The sequence below is a fragment of the Cynocephalus volans genome, chromosome 2 (assembly GCF_027409185.1).
Source record: "Cynocephalus volans isolate mCynVol1 chromosome 2, mCynVol1.pri, whole genome shotgun sequence".
Classification (NCBI taxonomy): Eukaryota; Metazoa; Chordata; class Mammalia; order Dermoptera; family Cynocephalidae; genus Cynocephalus; species Cynocephalus volans.
This window is the reverse complement of record NC_084461.1, coordinates 4,873,356-4,894,808: the sequence shown is the minus strand read 5'-3', so window position 1 is coordinate 4,894,808 and position 21,453 is coordinate 4,873,356. Positions and strand designations below refer to the sequence as shown.

Sequence of the window (21,453 nt, the reverse complement as noted above, 5' to 3'; positions counted from 1 at the left end):
AGACACTTACTAATCCCAGGAAATACCTGGTTGGCTGAAAGTTAAGTCCCTACCCTTGAAGAAATCCCCACCCAAGGTGGAGCAGCCTGGGTAGCTGCTATGACAGGCACCTCTGTGGCCCACTACGGGGGCTAAAAGACATTGGGAGGCTGGGGAAGGCCTCCCAAAGGTGTCAGCATTAGAGAGGGGCGCCGTTAAAGAATAAGTGGGACTTTTCTAGCTGCATTAGAAAAGAAAGGGCATTCCTGGCTGAGGGTTGCTTCAAGATTTCTGCTGAAAGGCCTTTGAGCCTTTGAGCAAGTGGAGGGAGGGAACCAGGCCGGCAGTGGTGGCTTTGTGTGCCCTGCAAGGAGTATGACCTTTATGTGGCAGGTCCTTCAAGCAGGGGTCCTTCAAGACTGATCTGACTGTTTCCAAGACAATCCTTCCGGCTTCAGATTGGAGGACAGGTTGAAAGAAGATACTTTAGTGTCCCTCATTGTCTCTTTTTATGGTTTTTAGTTTAAAGTCTATTTTGTCAGATATAAGAATAGCTACTCCAGCTCGTTTTTCTTTTCTGTTTGCATGGTAAATCTTTTTCCATCCTTTCACTCTTAGTCTGTGTGAATCTTTATGGGTGAGGTGGGTCTCTTGTAGGCAACATATAGTTGGGTCCTGCTTTTTGATCCAGTCAGCCAGTCTGTGTCTTTTGATTGGGGAATTTAAGCCTTTTACATTAAGAGTTGTTATTGAAAGGTGTTGATTTATTCCTAGCATTTTATTGGTTGTTTGGTTGTCTTAGGTGTCTTTTGTTCCTTGCTTTCTGATTTACTGTTTGTTTTCTGTGTTTGTTGGTTCCTTAGGTTGTAGGTAGTGCTTTTGTTAGCTTGTTTTCTCTTCATGAATGCCATTTTATTATACTAGCGGGATAAAAGGACTGATCCATCAAGAAGACATAACAATCATAAATATGTATGCACCCAATGTTGGAGCAGCCAGATTTATAAAACAAACTCTATTAGACCTAAAGAAGGAAATAGACACTAATACCATAATAGCAGGGGACCTGAACACCCCACTGTCAATATTAGACAGATCATCTAGGCAAAGAATCAGTAGAGAAACACAAGATCTAAACAAGACTCTAGACCAATTGGAATTGGCAGATATCTACAGAACATTCCACCCAACAACCTCAGAATATTCATTTTTCTCATCAGCACATGGATCATTCTCCAGGATAGATCACATATTAGGTCACAAATCAAGTCTCAATAAATTCAAAAAAATTGCAATTATCCCATGTATCTTCTCAGACCACAATGGATTAAAACTAGAAATTAATAACAAACGAAACTCTGGAAACTATACAAACACATGGAAATTAAACAGCATTCTACTTAATGACATATGGTTCCAAGAAGAAATCAAGCAGGAAATCAAAAAATTTCTTGAAACTAATGAAAACAATGATACATCATACCAAAACCTGTGGGATACTGCAAAAGCAGTATTGAGGGGAAAATTTGTTGCATTAAACGCTCACTTCAGAAGAATAGAAAGATGGCAAGTGAACAACCTAACACTTCACCTTAAAGAACTAGAAAAACAAGAACAATCCAAACCTAAAGTTAGCAGATGGAAAGAAATCCTTAAGATCAGAGCAGAACTGAATGAAATTGAAAACCAAAAAACAATTCAAAAGATCAACGAATCAAAAAGTTGGTTTTTTGAAAAGATAAATAAAATTGACAAACCATTAGCATGGCTAACAAAAAAAAGGAGAGAGAAGACTCAAATAACAAAAATTAGAAATGAAAAAGGCGATATTACAACTGATTCATCTGAAATACAAGGAATCATTCGAGACTACTATAAACAACTATACGCCAACAAATTTGAAAATCTGGAGGAAATGGATATGTTTCTGGACACACACAAGCTCCCAAAACTGAACCGTGAAGACGTAGAAAATTTGAACAGACCAATAACAATAAAGGAGATTGAAGCTGTTATCAGAAGGCTCCCAACAAAGAAAAGCCCAGGACCAGATGGATTCACAGCAGAATTTTACCAAACATTCAAAGAGGAATTGACACTGATTCTTTACAAACTATTCCAAAAGATTGAAATGGACGCAAATCTCCCAAACTCATTCTATGAAGCAAACATCATCCTGATACCAAAACCAGGTAAAGATATAACCAAAAAAGAAAACTACAGGCCAATATCCTTGATGAATATAGATGCAAAAATCCTCACTAAAATACTAGCAAACAGAATACAGCAACACATATGTAAAATTATTCATCACGGTCAAGTGGGATTCATCCCAGGGATGCAAGGTTGGTTCAACATACGCAAATCAATAAATGTGATACACCATATTAATAAACTCAAACACAAGGACCATATGATCATCTCTATAGATGCTGAAAAAGCATTTGATAAAGTTCAGCACTCATTCATGACAAAGACCCTCTATAAGTTAGGTATAGAGGGAAAGTATCTCAACATAATTAAAGCCATATATGCCAAACCCACAGCCAATATCATCCTGAATGGGGAAAAGCTGAAAGCTTTTCCTTTAAGAACAGGAACTAGACAAGGATGCCCACTCTCACCACTCCTATTCAACATAGTGTTGGAAGTACTAGCCAGAGCAATCAGAGAAGAGAAGGAAATAAAGGGCATCCAGATTGGAAAGATGAAGTTAAACTGTCCCTGTTTGCAGATGACATGATCCTATATATCGAACAGCCTAAAACCTCTACAAAAAAACTCTTGGAATTGATAAATGATTTCAGCACAGTAGCAGGATACAAAATCAACACACAAAAATCAGTAGCATTTCTTTTCTCCAATAGTGAACATGCAGAAAGAGAAATCAAGAAAGCCTGCCCATTTACAATAGCCACCAAAAAAATAAAATACTTAGGAATTGAGTTAACCAAGGAGGTGAAAAATCTCTATAATGAGAACTACAAACCACTGCTGAGAGAAATTAGAGAGGATACAAGAAGATGGAAAGATATCCCATGCTCTTGGATTGGAAGAATCAACATAGTGAAAATGTCCATACTACCCAAAGTGATATACAAATTCAATGCAATCCCCATCAAAATTCCAAAGACATTTTTCTCAGAAATGGAAAAAACTATCCAGACATTTATATGGAACAATAAAAGACCACGCATAGCCAAAGCAATGCTGAGCCAAAAAAATAAAGCTGGAGGCATAACACTACCTGACTTTAAGCTATACTACAAAGCTATAATAACCAAAACAGTATGGTACTGGCATAAAAACAGACACACTGACCAATGGAATAGAATAGAGAATCCAGAAATCAACCCACACACTTACTGTCAGCTGATCTTTGACAAAGGCACCATGCCTATTCACTGGGGAAGGGACTGCCTCTTCAGCAAATGGTGCTGGGATAACTGGATATCCATATGCAGGAGAATGAAACTAGATCCATACGTCTCGCCGTATACTAAAATCAACTCAAAATGGATTAAGGATTTAAATATACACCCTGAAACAATAAAACTTCTTAAAGAAAACATAGGAGAAACACTTCAGGAAATAGGACTGGACACAGATTTCATGAATACGACCCCAAAAGCAGGGGCAACCAAAGGAAAAATAAACAAATGGGATTATATCAAACTAAAAAGCTTCTGCACAGCAAAAGAAACAATTAACAGAGTTAAAAGACAACCAACAGAATGGGAGAATATATTTGCAAAATATATATCTGACAAAGGATTAATATCCAGAATATATAAGGAACTCAAACAACTGTACAAGAAGAAAACAAGCAACCCAATTAAAAAATGGGCAAAAGAGCTAAGTAGGCATTTCTCTAAGGAAGATATACAAATGGCCAACAGACATATGAAAAAATGCTCAATATCACTCAGCATCCGGGAAATGCAAATCAAAACCACATTGAGATACCATCTAACCCCAGTTAGGATGGCTAAAATCCAAAAGACTGTGAACGATAAATGCTGGCGAGGCTGCGGAGAAAAAGGAACTCTCATACATTGTTGGTGGGACTGCAAAATGGTGCAGCCTCTATGGAAAATGGTATGGAGGTTCCTCAAACAATTGCAGATAGATCTACCATACGACCCAGCTATCCCACTGTTGGGAATATACCCATAGGAATGGAAATCATAAAGTCGAAGGTATACCTGTTTCCCAATGTTTATCGCAGCACTCTTTACAATAGCCAAGAGTTGGAACCAGCCCAAATGCCCATCATCAGATGAGTGGATACGGAAAATGTGGTACATCTACACAATGGAATACTACTCAGTTATAAAAACGAATGAAATACTGCCATTTGCAACAACATGGATGGACCTTGAGAGAATTATATTAAGTGAAACAAGTCAGGCACAGAAAGAGAAATACCACATGTTCTCACTTATTGGTGGGAGCTAAAAATTAATATATAAATTCACACACACACACACACACACACACACACACAAACCGGGGGGGGGGGAAGAAGATATAACAACCACAATTATTTGAAGTTGATACAACAAGCAAACAGAAAGGACATTGTTGGGGGGGAGGGGGGAGGGAGAAGGGAGGGAGGTTTTGGTGATGGGGAGCAATAATCAGCCACAATGTATATCGACAAAATAAAATTAAAAAAAAGAAAAAAGAAAAAAGAAAAAAGAAGATACTTTAATGGAGGCCGCTTAAGAGACTACTGCAAGAATCTAGGAAAGACCATAGAAGGCAAAGCCTTTTAGGGCGGGGCGACGGCACTCGGTGAGTGACTGGGGGGTTGAGGGTGGGTGGCTGCCACAGGGCAGTGCATGGACCACTCTAAGGTTTCCAGTGAGAACACTGTGAGTGGTGACCTCAAGATATAGCAGACCAGAGAAATAACTTGGGGGGCTGAAAGGTAGGAAGTAATGATTTTGGCCTGGCATGTGTTGTGCTAAAGTGCGTGGGAGCACTTAGAGTCCTAGGTGATCACTCAAGAAAGGCGTTGTCATGAAGCTGAGCAACATGAGTTTTATGCTGGAGGAAATGCACCCTGTAGTGCTGGAGAGGAAGTGTAAGGGGACAATGAATAGGGATCCTTGGTTTGGCTACCAGGAGTCTGTTGGTGGCTTTAGAGACAGCAGTTTCACTAGAGAGATTGGGGCAGGAGGAAGAGATAAGAGGTGAATAGGAGGTGCCTGGGGGCTGCCAGAGTTTGGTCTGTGTCCCCTCTCTTTGCTATGGTCTGAATGTTTCCCCCTCCAAATCTCACGTGGGAGCTTGATTCCCTGTGCAGAGGGGTTGAAAGGTGGGGCCTTTAGAGGTGACTGGATTGTGAGTACTATGCTCTCATGAATGGATTGATCCATTCATGGAGTAGTGGGTTAATGGTTTAATGGGTTATCACGTGTGTGGACTGGTGACTTTATAAGGACATGCTCTTCCACCTCCTTGCCATGTGACACCATGGGTTACCACGGGACTCTGCAGAGACTCCCTACCAAGAAGAAGGCCCTCACCAGATGTGCCCTCTGGACCTTGGACTTTCCAGCCTTCAAACTGTAAGACATAAACTTCATTTCTTTATAAATTCAGGTATTCTTCTATAAGCAATAGAAAATGAGCTAAAACACTCTAGAATACTTTTAATTATTTAAACTACAAGGAGACACCAAGACAGAGAGGGATTGGTGACAATGACTGATGTGCTCTCTGCTCTCTACCCCATGCAATGTCCACGCAATGCTGAGATGGGACCACACCGCCCTCTGCCTCCAGTGGTCTGAGGAGTCCTGCACCCTGAGCCAGCTTGACTGTGCTGGATGGCAAATATGGTGTTCACCCCAACATTTGTGTCCTGGTAGAGTTTTGGGCCACCATTCCAGCAGAGGGCTGGGTGTCCTGACCTTTCTTATAACCATAATCTGGGGCAGAGGTGAGAGGCTCATGGTAAAGGTCACTATCACCTCTTCTAGAGAGAGTCCTCTTTACCTCTCTGATGGCACATCCAGACTCAACCCAAGAAAAATCTCATCATGGGAAAAAGGAACCAGCCTCTTTTTTCTCATGTGTAGGAGAAATCTGTGGAAAGAGTGAGCAAGAAACTTCCCGAACACGGGCCTTCAAGACAAGTGGGTCTGGTGCTCACTCAGGGCCGGGGAGCAGCTGTTGTGCGGGGAAGGAAGGGCCAGCCCTGCTTGGAGCCGTGGTCGTGATTCCCACGGAGGTGACAAGCACTGTCATGACCCCATCCTCATGAAGGAGGCGTGAAAGCAGACACAGAGACCACAGCCCACCAATCTTATGAGTGCGGGAAAGGGACCCGGAGGCCACACTAGACGTCAGGCATTTGAGAGGTTCTTGGAAGGAAGCCTGGGAGAAGCACAGACCTCCAGAGAGGGGACAAAAGATGGAGGTGAGGGGGAGAGCCGGGTGTGGGGCAGGCCGTCCCCCTCCCTTGGGAGACGCCAGCCCACGCCTCTGTCCCCATCCTGGAGATGGCAGAAGAGTGAGTACCCAACTCTTAATGAAGACCTTCGCCGAGACCCTGGTCTGGGTTCACAACGCAGTCCAGAACTGCAAAAAGAAATAGCACACAGGACATCCGGGGGGATGAGGGAGGGGGTCAAGGTGAGTTTTTGTCATAGGAAAGGTACAGAGTTCTGGGGTGTTCAGGAGATTTCCTTCCTTTCCAAGGTCTCCTGCTGACCTGACTTTGTTAGCATTGCTGAACCGTGAGCTGAGGTGTTTGTAGGTGGGGGAGTGTTTGGAGAGTCCATGGAGACAGACAGACAGACAGACAGACAGGGAGGCAGGTGACACCGAGTGCTGGTATTCATCTGGCTGGAGCTGGTCTGTCCTGCTCCTGCTCACCACAGCTTTGTTTTGTCTGGACTCCTTCACCTTGCAGGGAATTTCTGGGGGCTGACGTGTTGTGGTTCCTGGCACAGGGACTGTACCCCTGCCCTGCCCCCACAGGTTCAGGGAGCGGCACCCAGGAGCGTTCCCGGGAGGCAGTGGGGTAAGGACCAGAGCTCCCTGGGCTCTGTCCTGGCCTCTGACGGCAGCTGAGAAGTGAGCAGATGAAACCCCCCAGTAAGCCCACCGCAGTGAGGTGGCCTGGGTCTCAAAACCAGGTCGTGCAGCTGAGTGTCAGGCTGAGGCCAATCCGCCAGGGTGTCTGCATGACTCTCCCTCAGCCCCGCCCTTTGTCACCCTCCAAGAGCAGGGCAGTGCAAGCCACACGGGGATTCATCAGGATCAGGCTGGACAAAGCCCCGGGAGGACAGACCCAGAGAGCAGTTTCCCAGGGAGCTGTACTTTCGGCTACAGCATCGGTGGCCTGTGGCCGAGTGGAGGGTCGTCAGGAAGGAGGGGGCTGAATGGCGGGCCTCAGGGGAGCCACTTCTGCCGAGGAGCATCCAGACCCTTCACCCAGGGAGGGGGACGCAGGTGGGGGCCCTTCCCCCACTCAGGTCTTGAATTCGACCCTGTGGCAGCTACAGGCTTTGCACTTAGAAGTTTTTTCCAGCCCAAAGTACTGACACACAAACAGTAAAGGCTGAGAAAACCCCAAACCCCTCACTCCGACGGGAGACGCTCCCTGGGCCGGATGTTTCTGGAGCACTGGTGGGTGGGCAGAGCGGTGGCCAGGCCCGGGCTGGGCAGGCCAGGCAGGGGCCTCGGAGCAGCTCCCAGGACGTGGGGCGACGAAAGGAGGCGCTGGTGGGTCACCTCGTGTGGGACCAGCCTGAAGACGGCCGCGCTGGCCCTGGTGGCGGGGACTGCACCGGGGCGCAGATGATGGACAGCAGCCGGGGCACAGGCGCAGAGGCTGCGGTGACGTGACGTGGAGGCCGGCCCGTCCCAAGGGCCAGACCAGGAAGAGAGAGGCATGGGGACCGTCGGGGGACCGGGGCGCCGTCGCGGCTGGGCGCCTGTGCTGGGCCGGGAGAGCCCGGGACCTCGCGGTGCAGCTCGCTCCTCCTCCCCGGGACGGGGCCACGGAGGGCGCCTCCCTTGGGGACCGAGCGAGGGTCGAGCGGGGTGTCACACTAGAGTGCTCATCCGTGCGCTCGGCATGCGACAGATACTGCGGAAGGCTGAGGCAAGAGCTGCACACAGCGGACGTTAGTGTCGCCACAGCGGGCAGAGGAAGGCTGGGCGGGGCCGGGCGCAGTCCACGCCCCCTGTGGGAGGGACCAATCGGAGGGGGCGGTACCAGGGGAGGGGCCAACAGGAGGGGCGGTACCAGGGGAGGGGCCAACAGGAGGGGAGGGGCCAACAGGAGGGGAGGTTCCAGGGGAGGGGTCAACAGGAGGGGCGGTCCCAGGGGAGGGGTCAACAGGAGGGGGTTGCACCAGGGGAGGGGCCAACAGGAGGGGCGGTCCCAGGGGTGGGGCCAACAGGAGGGGTCGCACCAGGGGAGGGGCCAACAGGAGGGGAGGGGTCAACAGGAGGGGAGGGGGCAACAGGAGGGGAGGGGGCAACAGGAGGGGAGGTCCCAGGGGAGGGTCCGACCAGTCCAGCCAGCCCCGGCCCAGCCTGGCAGCCTCTTGCCGCCCACGCTCGGTGGCCCGGCATCTCCCTCCAGCTCAAAGCCGCAGAGCAGAGGTGCGGGTGGTCCCTGCGCTCAGCCCGGCCTTTCCCTCTGACTCAGGCTTTTCTCTTCACTGAGCGCTCAGGTCGAAGGCTGCCCGTTCCTGGTCCCTCCTTCTCTGACCTCTTCCTCCTCACCTGTCTCTGTCTTTCTGGGGAGTGACCTGCCTTGTACTACATCGGTCTGTGGCTGTACCTTATTTCCCTAATGGAACATGAATTCCTGGAAGCAGGGACCATAGTTTGTCCATCTTTGCCTTCTTCAACGAACCAGGCCAGCAGGTGTCTGACGATGGGTTATTGAAAGTAACAGTAAAGGGCTACTGAACATCCTCTTGAGGTTTGGAGAGCCACCAAGTGTCCTGGTGAATCAGTGAGAACGTGTGCTTGGTGGCTTTGGGCTTTGGAATAAGCTGCCCCCAGATCTCAGAATCCCACAGAATCCTGCAGAATCCCCCTTGCTGGCTTGTGATTTCATAAAAAAGTACATTAAGTTTTCTGTCTCAATTTCTTCTCTGTTAAATGGTGTTAAATAAAATTTATAGGAGGCCGTTGGTTTGGACTGAGCTCCTGCACTAGGCCCAAAAGACCAAACCAGGATGGAGTCACTCACTGAAGGTCCACGCCACCAAGCCAAAACCAAGACGTTTAGCCGACTTGCCAAGAAATCAGGGGAGGGAGAAAGATGATAGGGCAGGTTACGCTGGGACAGTAAGAAGTCCCCTCTGCTTCAGCCTTTACAAAGAAAGTAATTTTGAAACCACCGGTACGCTGTGTGTCCCCTGCTTCCGTTTCCTCCAGCCCTTTGCTGTCTGTGACGCTGGCCTCCTCTGGCCTCCTCTGCTCTGCTCATGTATGTAACAGAATGCGACGTGGCCTACTTCCAGAATTGCAAATTAAAGCCCATTAGATCTCTAAGCTAAATTTCTTGTACTTTTGTCTTTTGACAATGAGATTGGGAATATCTCCTCACACAGGGGGACCCATGTGCTCGATGGGGTGGTGCAGGGCTTGCTGCTACAGCCACAGCTAGTGTCATCTGCAAGCAGGCAGGTGGTGAGGCTGAGTGGGGTCAACCATGCCGGCAGCTCACATCCAGCGGCTGACCTTCCACGGAGCGGGCGTCCGCCTCAGCCACAGGACGGCAGCAGGTTCCTGGAGCCCTGGTTAGGGCTGGTTAAATCCAGCCCCAGGGGGAGTGGCGTGACGGTTATTTTATGTGTCCATGTGGCTAGGCTACATGATGGCCAAACACCACACCGGAGGTTGCTGTGAAGGCACTTTTTAGCAGTGATAAACATTTAAATCTGTAGACTTTGAGTAAAGCAGATGACCCTTCATAATGTGGTGGCCTCATCCAGTCAGTTGAAGGCTGGAAGGGCAGAGACTGAGGTTTCCCCCAAAAGAAGGAATTCTGCCTCAAGACAGCAAAACAGGAGCCCTGCCTGAGTCTGAGCCTGCAGCCCTGTGGACTTCAGAGTCAAGATGGCAACATCACCTCCCCCTTGAGTTTCCTGCCTGCTGGCCTGGGCTGCTCTACAGATTCTGGGCTTACCAGCCCCACAATCATGTCAGCTAAATCCTAAAAACAAACCCTCCCTTCTTCCTATATGTCCCATTGGCGCTGCTGTTCTGGAGAACCCCAACCAATACAAGTAGGGATCACAGGGTCGGGGCTGCCTCCTTTTAATTAAATGAGGCCCAAAGCCACCATCACCGGTCCCCAGCCATCCACCCTGCAGCCTCCTCCTTTCTTCTAGAACAGTTCCAGCTGTTTCTACAACATTCTAGAGCCCCAGTTCTCTCTCTTGGATACCATTTTCCATGTCTTTGTGCCAGAGCCCCATCTCAGAAGCAAACCGTGTAAGAATCATAAAGCAGTTCAGAAGCACATTATACAATATAAAATTTATTATAAAATTTCAGCAAATATAAATATCTAGGTGCCCATTCGGAGTGGAGCCACAGTGTGGGAGGAAGAAGAGACAACAGCCCCGCTAATGGCGATGACAGGAAGGACGCTGGAGGCCCGCCATGCAGCTCCCCTTCCAACATCTTGCCTTCCTTCTCAGCTGGTGTCATGGAAACAACTAGACTTCATAGGAAAACATTAATAACCCCACAACACAAACACGAAACAGTTCTAAGGTTATCATTCATCCCATCGGCTGCTTGTAGTAGGACAGCAGGGTTTGGTGTAACCGGTACTTCTGATGTGTCATTTGAAAAAGAGAAATCTTAAGAAATGGGTTTAAATAGGAACACTTACTTGTAAATAACTGAGAAAGATAAAACATAAAATACAAGAAGTCTGTTCTCCAGAGCATGAGTCTGAAGGGGACAGAAGCACCTTATCAGGGATTTAATTGTTCCCATGTCCATATTCAAAGTCCAAAATCAGAATGCAGAGTCCCCTGGCTGTCACCCCTTAAAGATGGCACTGGCTGTTGTGGTGGCGACGACGGCAGGAGGAGCCTGGAGAAGAGCCTGGGCTGGAGCCTCCCAGCACCTGCCCCCCACGCAGAAAGGGGGGTCACTCCTGACACAGGAGGGGCCTCGGAGGTGGAGGGGAGGCTGGTGGACGGGCGGCAGATATTTGGTGTGCTTTCCTTATTCCACGGCCTTTCTTTCTTTTCACAAAGCGCTGGGCGTCTCCGTTAGTCTGACTGGCTTTGCTGCAGCACAGACCCAGCGATGCTGCCTCCCCTGCTCTGCAGAGCGCCCCCTGCCCGGCGTGCTGCGGCTCTGCCCACCCGGTCACTGTCCAGCCTCATAGAGAGCACGGGTGACACACACAGGCACATACTCCGGGTCAAATGGCCTAACACAGTTTTTCTTCTTCCAGCTTCCACCTCGGTCTTGTCCCAATGTTGGCTGCACGGCTCTTTGCTCTGGCATTTTTCTGCCACGTGGGCATCCTCTCTGCCAGGGAAGCGGTCCCCTCTCACAGGTTGGACTGGGAGCACGTCTTGCAGCACTGCTTGCTGTAGAACTTGTGGCTGCACATGCCGTGCGGGGGCACCAGGTAGCACCAGTGGAAGTAGTCTTTGCAGAAGGCATCTGGAAAGGAGCAAACTCTGCATCAGTCAGTGTCCCCGAGCACGGTGTGGGACACTGCCAGATAATAACTGGCAAATAAAAGCAAATCTGTCATTGCCACAGAGCTGCTGAAGGAGGCCAGCTCTCAGGTCCCATCACTCTTTTCACAAGACCCTTCTTGGAAGGCTCCTGCGAAACTGAAGTTTTCTTCTTATGTTAAACCCACCCTCTCCACCACTCATCCACGCAAGACCACAGATGCTCTGTCGACTGAATTTCTGTCGTCAGTTCTATGGTTGAGCCAAACCACTTGCTGCCTGCCAGCCACGCTTCTCTCAGCGCAGCCACAGCAGGATGGCCGTCGACTGCAAACACTGGAAGCATTTTCAAGTGCATGGGGATGGCATTTAGAGAACACCCAATGAATAACGTAGGCTTTCACTTAACTTAGGGGAAAAGGCCGCTTCAGTTAAAATTGCCTTCTTTAAATATAGCAAATAGCCTGTAACGGAAGGAAATCATGCTTTCTAAAGCTAGACTTATGTCGCAACCATCTGTGTCATTTCTGGTAGGGACGAGAGACAGCAGGGCTTTGCTCTGTGGGCATTTCATTGTAAAACTGGAGGAGGAGATGAAAAGAGAGAGAAGGTGCGGTGGGCACAGGCCCACAGCCACCCCGCTTCCTTGGGCCCTCTAAGGAACTGCTCCAGGAACTCGAGGCTCCCACCCCAAGCACCTGGGTCAAGCCCAGGCCTCCAGGCACTCACCGTTTTTCTCTGCGATGGGGCAGAAGTGAGTGCTGCAGGCCAGGGAGGCTGCGGGCTTCAGGTGTGGGAAGCAGCCCGAGGCTGGCCGGCCTGCGGCCAGGCATTGCACCGACCTGGTCTGGACGCCACCGCCACAGCTGGCTGTGCACTGCGGGAGCAACACACAGCGTCACCACACTGCCAGCTCAGCTGCACAGTCAGCTATCAGTGTGCTGGCCTGCCAGGGCCAACTGCTGCAGACCAGCGGAAGAGGGACATCTTGAATGATGAGAGGCTGGCAAAGGCTGGTGGAATTAGGCTGATGCGATGATGGCCAGAGCAGTCCCGGCTCACCTTATACACCAGGACCAGGGCAAAGGTGCCCACTTACCTGTGCTGAGTTCTTCCCTTGCTGCTGGTGGGGCAACCCCTCGGTTCCTCTCCCTCCCTGGTTTCAAGCATCCCCTCCACCCAGGCTCTTCCAGGTGGTCTCTGGATTGTGGGTGGCTGGCCACATTCTGGATTAACCCCAGGGATAGAAAGAGGGGAAAAGTGCTGGAAGTCTAGAACATTCCCAAGTGAGTCATTGATGGTCTGATGGACACAGGGAAATGGGTGCAGATCTGGGGATACCAGGGCTGTTCTCTGAGCCTAGCACGAAGAAACAGTACCCTCAGGGAAGGCCACCAAGCCCGCCTTGCTGGTGGTCATGACTGGGAAAAGCTTGTTGAGCTGATCCCTGCAGAGGCAATCCCCAAACTAAGCTCTTTCTAGGCCCTATGTTCAGGGCTCCCTAGTCCTGGAGGCACCAGCTGCCCTGGCTCCTGTTGTTACGGCTTTTGCATCCAATTGTGGGCATCATCTTCTGAGGTCCCCAGAACTCTGAGCAGCCACAGCACAGGAGAGAAAGAGAAGGGAGTAAGGGCCATTAGACTGGCTTTCATTAGCCGGCTAGGCATGCACAACACAAAGTATGAGGAGGTCCCATCTGAGACGAACTGTGGATGAAGGACTCACGGATGAGCAACTAGAAGGACAGAGGAACTTGAACCTGCAGCGATTAATCCATTTGAAAAAGGGAACTACCTGCAGCCTAAAGTATGCTCAAACAGGGCTACTGGTCAAAAATGTTAAGAATGTAATCAATTGAACAATCACCTGCAAGAAGATGGGCTCAGATAATATTTTGGAAGTCCTGAGGGGTGGTGAATAAACTAAACAGTTGCTTTGAAATGAGAGAATAATGCTGTGAAAAATTGGGGACATGCATAACCCAGGTTGCCGGAAACCTGTTCCAGAGAGTTGCAGCGGTTGGCCCGGGGCTGGCTGTCCCCAGCCCAAATCAGCTTGCTTGTGAACAGATGCCATGCTCCTCCTCATTTCTTCCAGGACCTGCTGCAACCAGAGCTTTGCAGAGTGACTTAAATCCCCTGGGACAGGGGCTCTGCAATGGAACAAGGAAAACACCTCAAGAGGAGAGAGGTTGGAAATAAAGAGGGTCCTGAAAGTCACAAGCAGAAGGAACTGCTCATTCTCCGCATGTTTTCCTCCTGCGGTAAAGGATGGCTGGGCCCCCGAGCATGTGTCTGGAGTGTTTCTGGGAGGATCATCCCCTTCGTTTCAAAATCAATTTCAGCAAAAGTCACCGGTAATTCAGTTTCCATGTATGACTATGGCAACCAGAAAAAAATAACATTGCGGCAGATTCCTGTCTGATTTCTGAATTATCAGGGTCAAGCACGATTGAGCCAGATGCTTCCCTTGGCGTATGACATCTTCCTGCACACTGGACAGAGCCACAGTTCTAGCCTCTGATCTTTGCACCCTGCATTTCGGCAGGGCCGTGGGCTTGGTGCTGAGACCGCAGTTCACGGCATCTTGTTGGTCACATCCATACCCATGGGTGTCCACAACCCGAGGTAAGTCCCTTCGGTTGAATTTCTTTCATAATCAGCAGTTGGGAGAATTGCATTCTTGCTAAGAATATTAGGCCTCAATTAGAAATTGAAAGATCACATCGCTGTTTTCCATCAGTTCCAAAATAATTAATATGTGGTTTGATTCATTTTTTTTATTGATTCTATTATTCAAAAAATATTAATCACTCACCTCCTTTTACCAGGCAGTGCTCTAGGCACTGGATAATTGATGATGAACAAGAGTGAGGTGGCCCCTGGCTGCGGGGCAGTCACAGAAGCTGCTGCTCGGGTGCGGGGTGTCAGCTGGGCGCTTGTTAGCAATGATGACTCAGGCTTCCTGCCTCCCCGAGACTCACCATCAGAATCAGCACCATCCCCAAGCTAAGTATGAGAAGTACTGATGTTGAGAGTTTTAAAATTCTCCACCAAAAAAAAATTTGTGGGGAAAAAATCCTATAAATGACTCAAAATTTGTATTTCTTCATGTACACTGAAAGAACTAAAATGTTCAGTTGCAAAATTTGAAATACTTTGCATTGAAAAGGATGGTGATATGCCAGGAGATGAGAGGAAAATCAAAAATCTGAAAAGATTTATTTACTTTTCCTTCCAAAAAGGAAAAAAATGCAAATTGTTCATCAATATCACAAACTTGATGGCTTAAAACTCAGCACAGGTGTTTAGAATTCATATTCTAGATTTTCCTCTGGGTCTGTGATTTCCAGACAGACCAATCCTGAGAATCACCTGGAGCCCTTGACAGCCATGCAGACTCCTGGGTGGTGACAGAGGGGCCAGGAGGCTGCAGTGGTGGACAAGTCACATGACACAAAACCTTTGGGGAAAAGACTACTAGTGAAAAGAGTGTCTGGAACTTGGATCTCGAGGTCAAAGCTTATGGTGTCTTCTCCAGCTTCCCAGATTTAACCTGAGCATCCTACTGATGGCACAGGCAGAGGAGGTCACCCTATGGCACAGTGGTGGTGACTGGCACCTGCACCTGCTCACCGGACCTTCACACTGCAACAACTGTCATGGCCATCTGTGCAAACCCTCTGGATGCTGGCTCCACCCCCAGATTAGTGGTTCTCAAATTTGCATGTGCAGTAAAATCACCTGGAGGACTTTGACAACAGACTGCTGGACTCCACCCTAAAAGCTCAAGCTTGAGCAGGTCTGGGTGGAACCTGGGGACCTGCACTTCCCACCACGATGCTGCTGTTGCTGCAGGTCAGGGCTCCTCTAGGAGGACCATTGCCCTAGGTATTCAGAATTACACCGGCAATTCTTTCCTTTTTTTTTTTTTAAATTTTCAGAACTGACTTCAGTCACATCCAAAGCTCACAGAAGTGATGCACGGAGCCAACATGTGGCAAGTCCCCTTGTAAAGAGACCAAAACTCTTTTCCAGGTGCAGCTCTTGCAGATGTGGAAGAACCTCAGTCTGGACAGATGACCCCCCCACCCCCAGCCCACCCTGTACAGCCTCAAAGAAGACCCCGTGACCCCCCTACTCTAAATGAGTAGATCCCCTTCTCCCCGCTGCATGGTCACAGCAGTTCTGCCACATTTGTGTGAATATTTCTTTAAGGTCTGCCTCTCCTCCTCCTCAGGGGCAAGGATGGGCCTGTCTGATGGGTGACCCTTGGCAGGCACTCTGTAGCTGGTGGCTCAGATGACTGGGAGAGGGCGCAGAATGAATAGTAGGAATGTCCCCGGGCTCTCACCCACCATCCTTGGGCAGGTCCTGGGACCTTCCGGTGCCTTAGAAAGCTCCTTTCACTGTGCTTCCCTTGCTGGTGGACTCCACACTGCCTGGCTCCTTAAACTGGCACCTGAAACCGTTCCCACGTGAGCCCAGGGGTTCTTGCCAGTGGAGAAATTAGCTGTGGAAAGAGTCATTGCAGTATGCAGAGGGATGGTCCTCCCGAGGGGCAGGAATCAGGGTCTTTTTGCCACTCTAGGAATCAGTGACCTCTCTGAGGATGACAGCACCTCCCTGCTCCCCTGGGAGACCACCTTGGGGGCATCATGCTGGGAGAGAGCCTCTGCAGATAGCCAAGTTCCAGGTTCCCTTCCAGAGAGATGAATCTAAGACATCTACTATGCACAAACTTTCCAGAATGCTGAACTGCTGAAAAACGTCTCCCTTCTGAATGCTTCTGTATGCTCCTGCTAAGGAAGGATCACCACGTATTTGGAGAGGTCAGCCACTCACATGCAGGGGGCACGACACAAACACTGTAGATGAGCAGGAAAATAAACAACTGTTCTTAATCATTAGTAAAACCCTAAAGAGATGCATTTCTAAATAACGTTTGCCGTTAGGTTTTTTGTTTGTTTTAAGTTAGAGTGATTCCTTTTTTTTACGTCTGCCATCGGTCTTTGTGGAAAATGCTAGTGCAAGGTGAAGGCTGCCAGTCTCTAGTGGTGACCGATGTTCTGGTTGGTCTCTTTCTACCACATTCACAGGAACCATTCAAACCTTGGGGCTTCCTGCAGGGCAGAGTTTTTCTCCCAAAGTCAAGGAAAAATGAGGAAACAAATACACGCGAATTCCTGAGGGCCAAAGTTTTCACACCGCCACTTCCCTGCTGTGACATCTCTGCTGAGAGGCCCCCATCAGGCTCCTCTCTGTCTATCGTCTTCCTGGGGGCCTCGGTGCCTGCCATCTCTGCGAGTCCAGAGCTTCTGCCCACTGTACTGTTCCCACTATCCCAGAGAATAAATGTCTACTGAGCTCAGGATGGGACTGTATAAACTCCAAGGGCCTTACCCATGACAACTTCTTCTGCAAACATAAACAGAGATGTGAATTTTTCTACGAATTCAGTTGCTTACAAATATAGACTCCCTCAAACCCAAGAGGTGTGCATGGCCACCTTATCTGTCAATAGCAGCAAGCTGGGTCTTGTTATTTTGTGCAGCACTCACAAGTTTTGGAAGATGATAGGAGCAGATTCAGCATCACATGCTTGGAGGTGGACACCTGGATGTAAGGGTGAGGCCACACAGCATCCATGCAGTCCACGCCTGGTGAAGTCTCCAAGCATTGCATGTGTCCTGTGCATGTGTGCACGTGCATGCATGGGGTATGGCACTGCAGTATTAACCGCCACGTTGGAAACACAGATCAACGTGACACAGTGGCTGGCCCCTCAGAGCCTGTGGATTTCCAGTCAATTGTGCACGGTCCTGGTGAGGGGCCCCCACAATGAGTCAGGACCCTCACACTGCCCAGCATAACATACCCCATCTCTGTCATGTGGCGGCAGACAGAGGGTCCAACAGGTGACTGTATTTAAGTCATTCCAGACCAAATCTCTCAGCCCAAGTGGCTCAAGTGATTTAAGTCAGCCCTGCATTTAGGCATGCCATGAAATGTGATAAGCAAAGCCTTTAAATCCGTAGGAGTTCTTGTGGACCAGATGATAGGAACGAGGATCTGCAAACCATTACAAAAATCGACCTTCCTGGCGGCAAAGTTCAGCCAGGCACTGGCCCTCATAACCACCCGGCAAGTTCCCACAGTTCTTGGGCACAAGAGCTCACAGCAAACATAGCCCTGTGAGTTATTACCCTCTCCCTCCAAAAATCAAAAACAACAACAAAAAACCCCACAATCAGTGGATAAAATCTTCAGTCAGCTTATGATAAAAATGACTTACTAGAAAAAACAGATTGAGTATTTCAGACTGGCAAAAGCTATTAAAGATGTATTTTAGGTTTTAGGTTCGGGTTTAAATTAAATAATGATAAACCTTGTTTTTCTCTTTCTAAATTTGCCGGAATTCCCTGCATCGAGCACAGTGGGGTGCATGCTGGCTTGGCGGCCAGAAGCGGGGACCGGATTCAGTGTCGGGGGTCTGAATCCCACACTCAGCTTCCTGTACTTGTCTCTTTCCCACACTTCTCACGGACAGAGAAAGCAAAGCGTCTGCCCGAGACACAGCTCGACTCAGTTCCTTAGCTCATCTGCTGCTTCATCTTGCTGCAAAGACTCTGTGCTGTACTCAGGAGGCCACCTGGGAAGAGTTGATAGCTACTGATACCTTTTGTCTATTTAAAATAGGAAATGGTTGCAAAGGACATAGCTCAAATGCCCCCTGCTCCAATAATTTAAATTATTTCCAATTTAAATACTTTTCAGAGAAGGGCTCATGACTTTCTAAATGAAGAAGCTATACCTGGTTTGAAGGTAACAGGAACCAGAAGTAGAGCTGAAACGTACTTAGAGGGCAGCAGGTGGAGTTGGTGGGAGCTTGCTCTGTCTCTGTCTCTTTCTCTGTCTCTCTCTGTCTCTCCCCCCGCCTCTTTCTCTCTTCCTCTCCACTTTTCCATCTGCAGAGCTCAGAGACTGTGACCCAGAATTATGTGGAGGGCCAGAAGTACAGTGATGGCCGAGCTGGGACATCACAGTTTTTAAAAATACTTACTGACAAAAAGCCAACCCCCAGGCTCATACCCAGAGCTCTAAAAGAATGAAGTGTTGGCATTATTTGGAGGGGATTTTGAACTGGTTTTATTCTAGTAAAATTTTAGCTAATACTGAAAAAATATTCCATGATCGATAAATTGGTTGTGATACATATTTCTGTTTGTTTCCTTTGGGTTTAGATAAAGCAATAGCGTGTGTTTTCTTTTTGTCTCTCTCTACCTCCTATGGTTCATTTGATTTCTCATTCAGGGCTGGGCTTCAGCTGTTGGACAGCTAATCACTGGGTGCTGGTGGCAGGTACTCAAGAGGGTGATGGATGCACAGCTGGGTACCCTGGTTTGTGGTGAATTGGGAGAGCGAGTGAGACCACCCCTTCTCAGCCATCTGGAGTGGGGGACTGCAAGGCACAGGGCCTGAGATCTCGGCTAGAGAAGTCCAAGTGCAGGTGGGCACCCTGGGTGTTCACACGCCCCTGGTCCTCATGGCTCTGGGCCGGGCTAGAGGCACCAAAAGTGAAATGCACGCAGCCCTCACCCTCTGGCAGCTTAACAGTTACAAATAACCTCCTTCATTAGTTCCCTGGGGCTGCTGTGACAAGTCACTACAGACTAGGTGGCTTAAAGCAACAGAAATCCATTTTCCCACAGTTCAGGAGGCAGAAATACGAAATCAAGGTGTGGGCAGCAGACGTGCTTCCCTCGAGAGGTTCAGAGCACGAACCCATTCCTGACTTGTCCAGAGCCTGGTGCTGCCAACGACCTGGGCGTTCTCTGGATTGTACCTGGATCACTCCAGCATCTGCCTCTGTCATCCATCATAAGGCCTTCCCTCCATGTGAGTCTCTGTGTCTTCACGTGGCCTTCCCACGAGGACAGCAAGTCACTGGGTTTAGAGCCCACCCTAATCCAGGATGACCTCATCCTAACTAATTAAATTTACATCTATTTCCAACTAAGATCACATTCCGATGTTCTGGGTGGACATGAATTTTGGAGAAACTATTTGATGTGGGACATTGCCAGTGAGACACAGGGTAGTGGCCCTCTCGGGAGGAGTAGTGACTAGCAGCAGGCTGGATGTGGGGCTAGTAGGGTTTAAAAATGGGCCATACAGTAAGGTGGGGTCCCCCAGGTGGAGGACGAGGGAATGTGTGAGGACAGACTCAGCCTGTCATGGTCAGGGACCAAGGGTCCTGACTGTCTATGCACATGGGTTATACTTGTTCACTCAGCTCAACCTCCATCTGCTCCTCAAGGCTGGCTACCTGTTCAGCAAGCACCTGCTCTGCAGGCACTAGTGTCCTTTCCAGGACAGGCAGTACAGACAGGTGCCACCTGGCTCATGCAGTGGCCTTGCCCAGCTGGCTGGTCAATCACTGGAATTCTTCAACCCTTAAAATCTTACCCTGATCAAATTAGCTACTAGGGTCTATGGGGCCAGGGACAGGGCAGCCTGACCAGGACGTGACCTGTGGACAACTCTTTATGAGCTTGCTCTCTGGGAGCTCCCTCCCTCATGTGCTCATGTGCATGTCCTTGGGGACCTAGCCTGGACTTCCTGAGCCCACACACAAGCTCTCTAGGCCGCCGCACACAGCCACATGCAGCGCGTGTGTTTGTTTCCAGTGAAGTCCGGGGAGGGCCACCTTTTGACTTTTAAAGATGAGGCCCCTACACATGGGTCTCTCAACAGAGCACAGTTTCAATAGACAGTGAAAACTAAAACCCAGGACAAGTGTAGGCTTTGATGTGAGAGGAAAAGTTATCTAGATAAGGGCTGTATATAGCTGCTCAGACTCACTCACGGAATTTGTTTTCCCCTTACAATCCACACATTTAGCAAGCATTCTCTGAATATTTAGTACGGGTTAGGTGCTGTGGTTAGCATATACATAGTATATGCAGAGATATGTACAAGATCTGTACATGGGCATGCATATATGGATGTGTTTACACACTTATGTAAATTCGTAGAATATGCATGTAAAACACCTGGCGTAACACTTTTGACAAAGCAATCTGTGGATAAGCATCAGTCTCGATGGGTATTATGGGGTCACATCTGCTTTTGGACAGCCCTGACTTTCAGCAGCCTCGCTGGGCTCCAGGCCGACTGTGTGTTGTGTGTCTGGGCAGCACACACCTCCTGTCCAGACACGAGTCTGTTTTCTGTCCACTGCTTCTTTCAGCACAGGCCCTGGGGGAGTTGTCAGGGGATGTGGGTCAGGCTCCCTGGGAGGACGCGCCCACCCTCCATGGGATGGTCTGGCTTTGCTAAGAGCTCAGAGCAATGCCTGGTGCAGGGCAGGCTTCCTTGGCATGAAGAGGTGAGTGAGTGGACAGATGGGGGGAGGGATACTCCATCACTGTCCAAGGAGGACCTCTTTGTGGACAGCAGCAAGAGGTGGACAAGGAGGGAAGGCCACATGTGCGCTGCTCACCGGTCATTCCTATGGTGCCAGGCACCTAGCAGAGCATTTGGGAAATGTCTTTGGAGAGAGACAAGGATCTGTGGTTTTCTGAACATGACGGGGCATAGACAACAGCCCAGCACTCCCTGGGGTCAGCTACTGGGATCAAGGAAGGCCCTGGCCGGTGGCTGCAGGGATACAGGATGCCTCTGTGCATCTATAAACTGAAGACGTCACCTTGAGTGTGATGGAGCAAACGTCACCCATACGGTTATGAAACCCAGGCCAAAGATGGAGGTGTTTTTACAAG

The 21,453-nt window shown here is 49.0% G+C and overlaps 1 protein-coding gene across 1 annotated transcript in view; it reads right to left on the bottom strand.

Annotated features, from left to right (window-relative positions):
* Positions 1–11,536: 11,536 nt before the first annotated feature.
* Positions 11,537–21,453, bottom strand: part of ADAMTS16 (ADAM metallopeptidase with thrombospondin type 1 motif 16) — a 165,843-nt gene continuing 155,926 nt past the window's right edge. The window contains exons 22-23 of the mRNA XM_063087445.1: positions 12,399–12,546; positions 11,537–11,652 (exon numbers count right to left, since the gene is read on the bottom strand). Of these exons, the coding sequence (XP_062943515.1) occupies positions 11,537–11,652; positions 12,399–12,546 (264 nt within the window). The remainder of the gene's footprint in view (positions 11,653–12,398; positions 12,547–21,453) is intronic.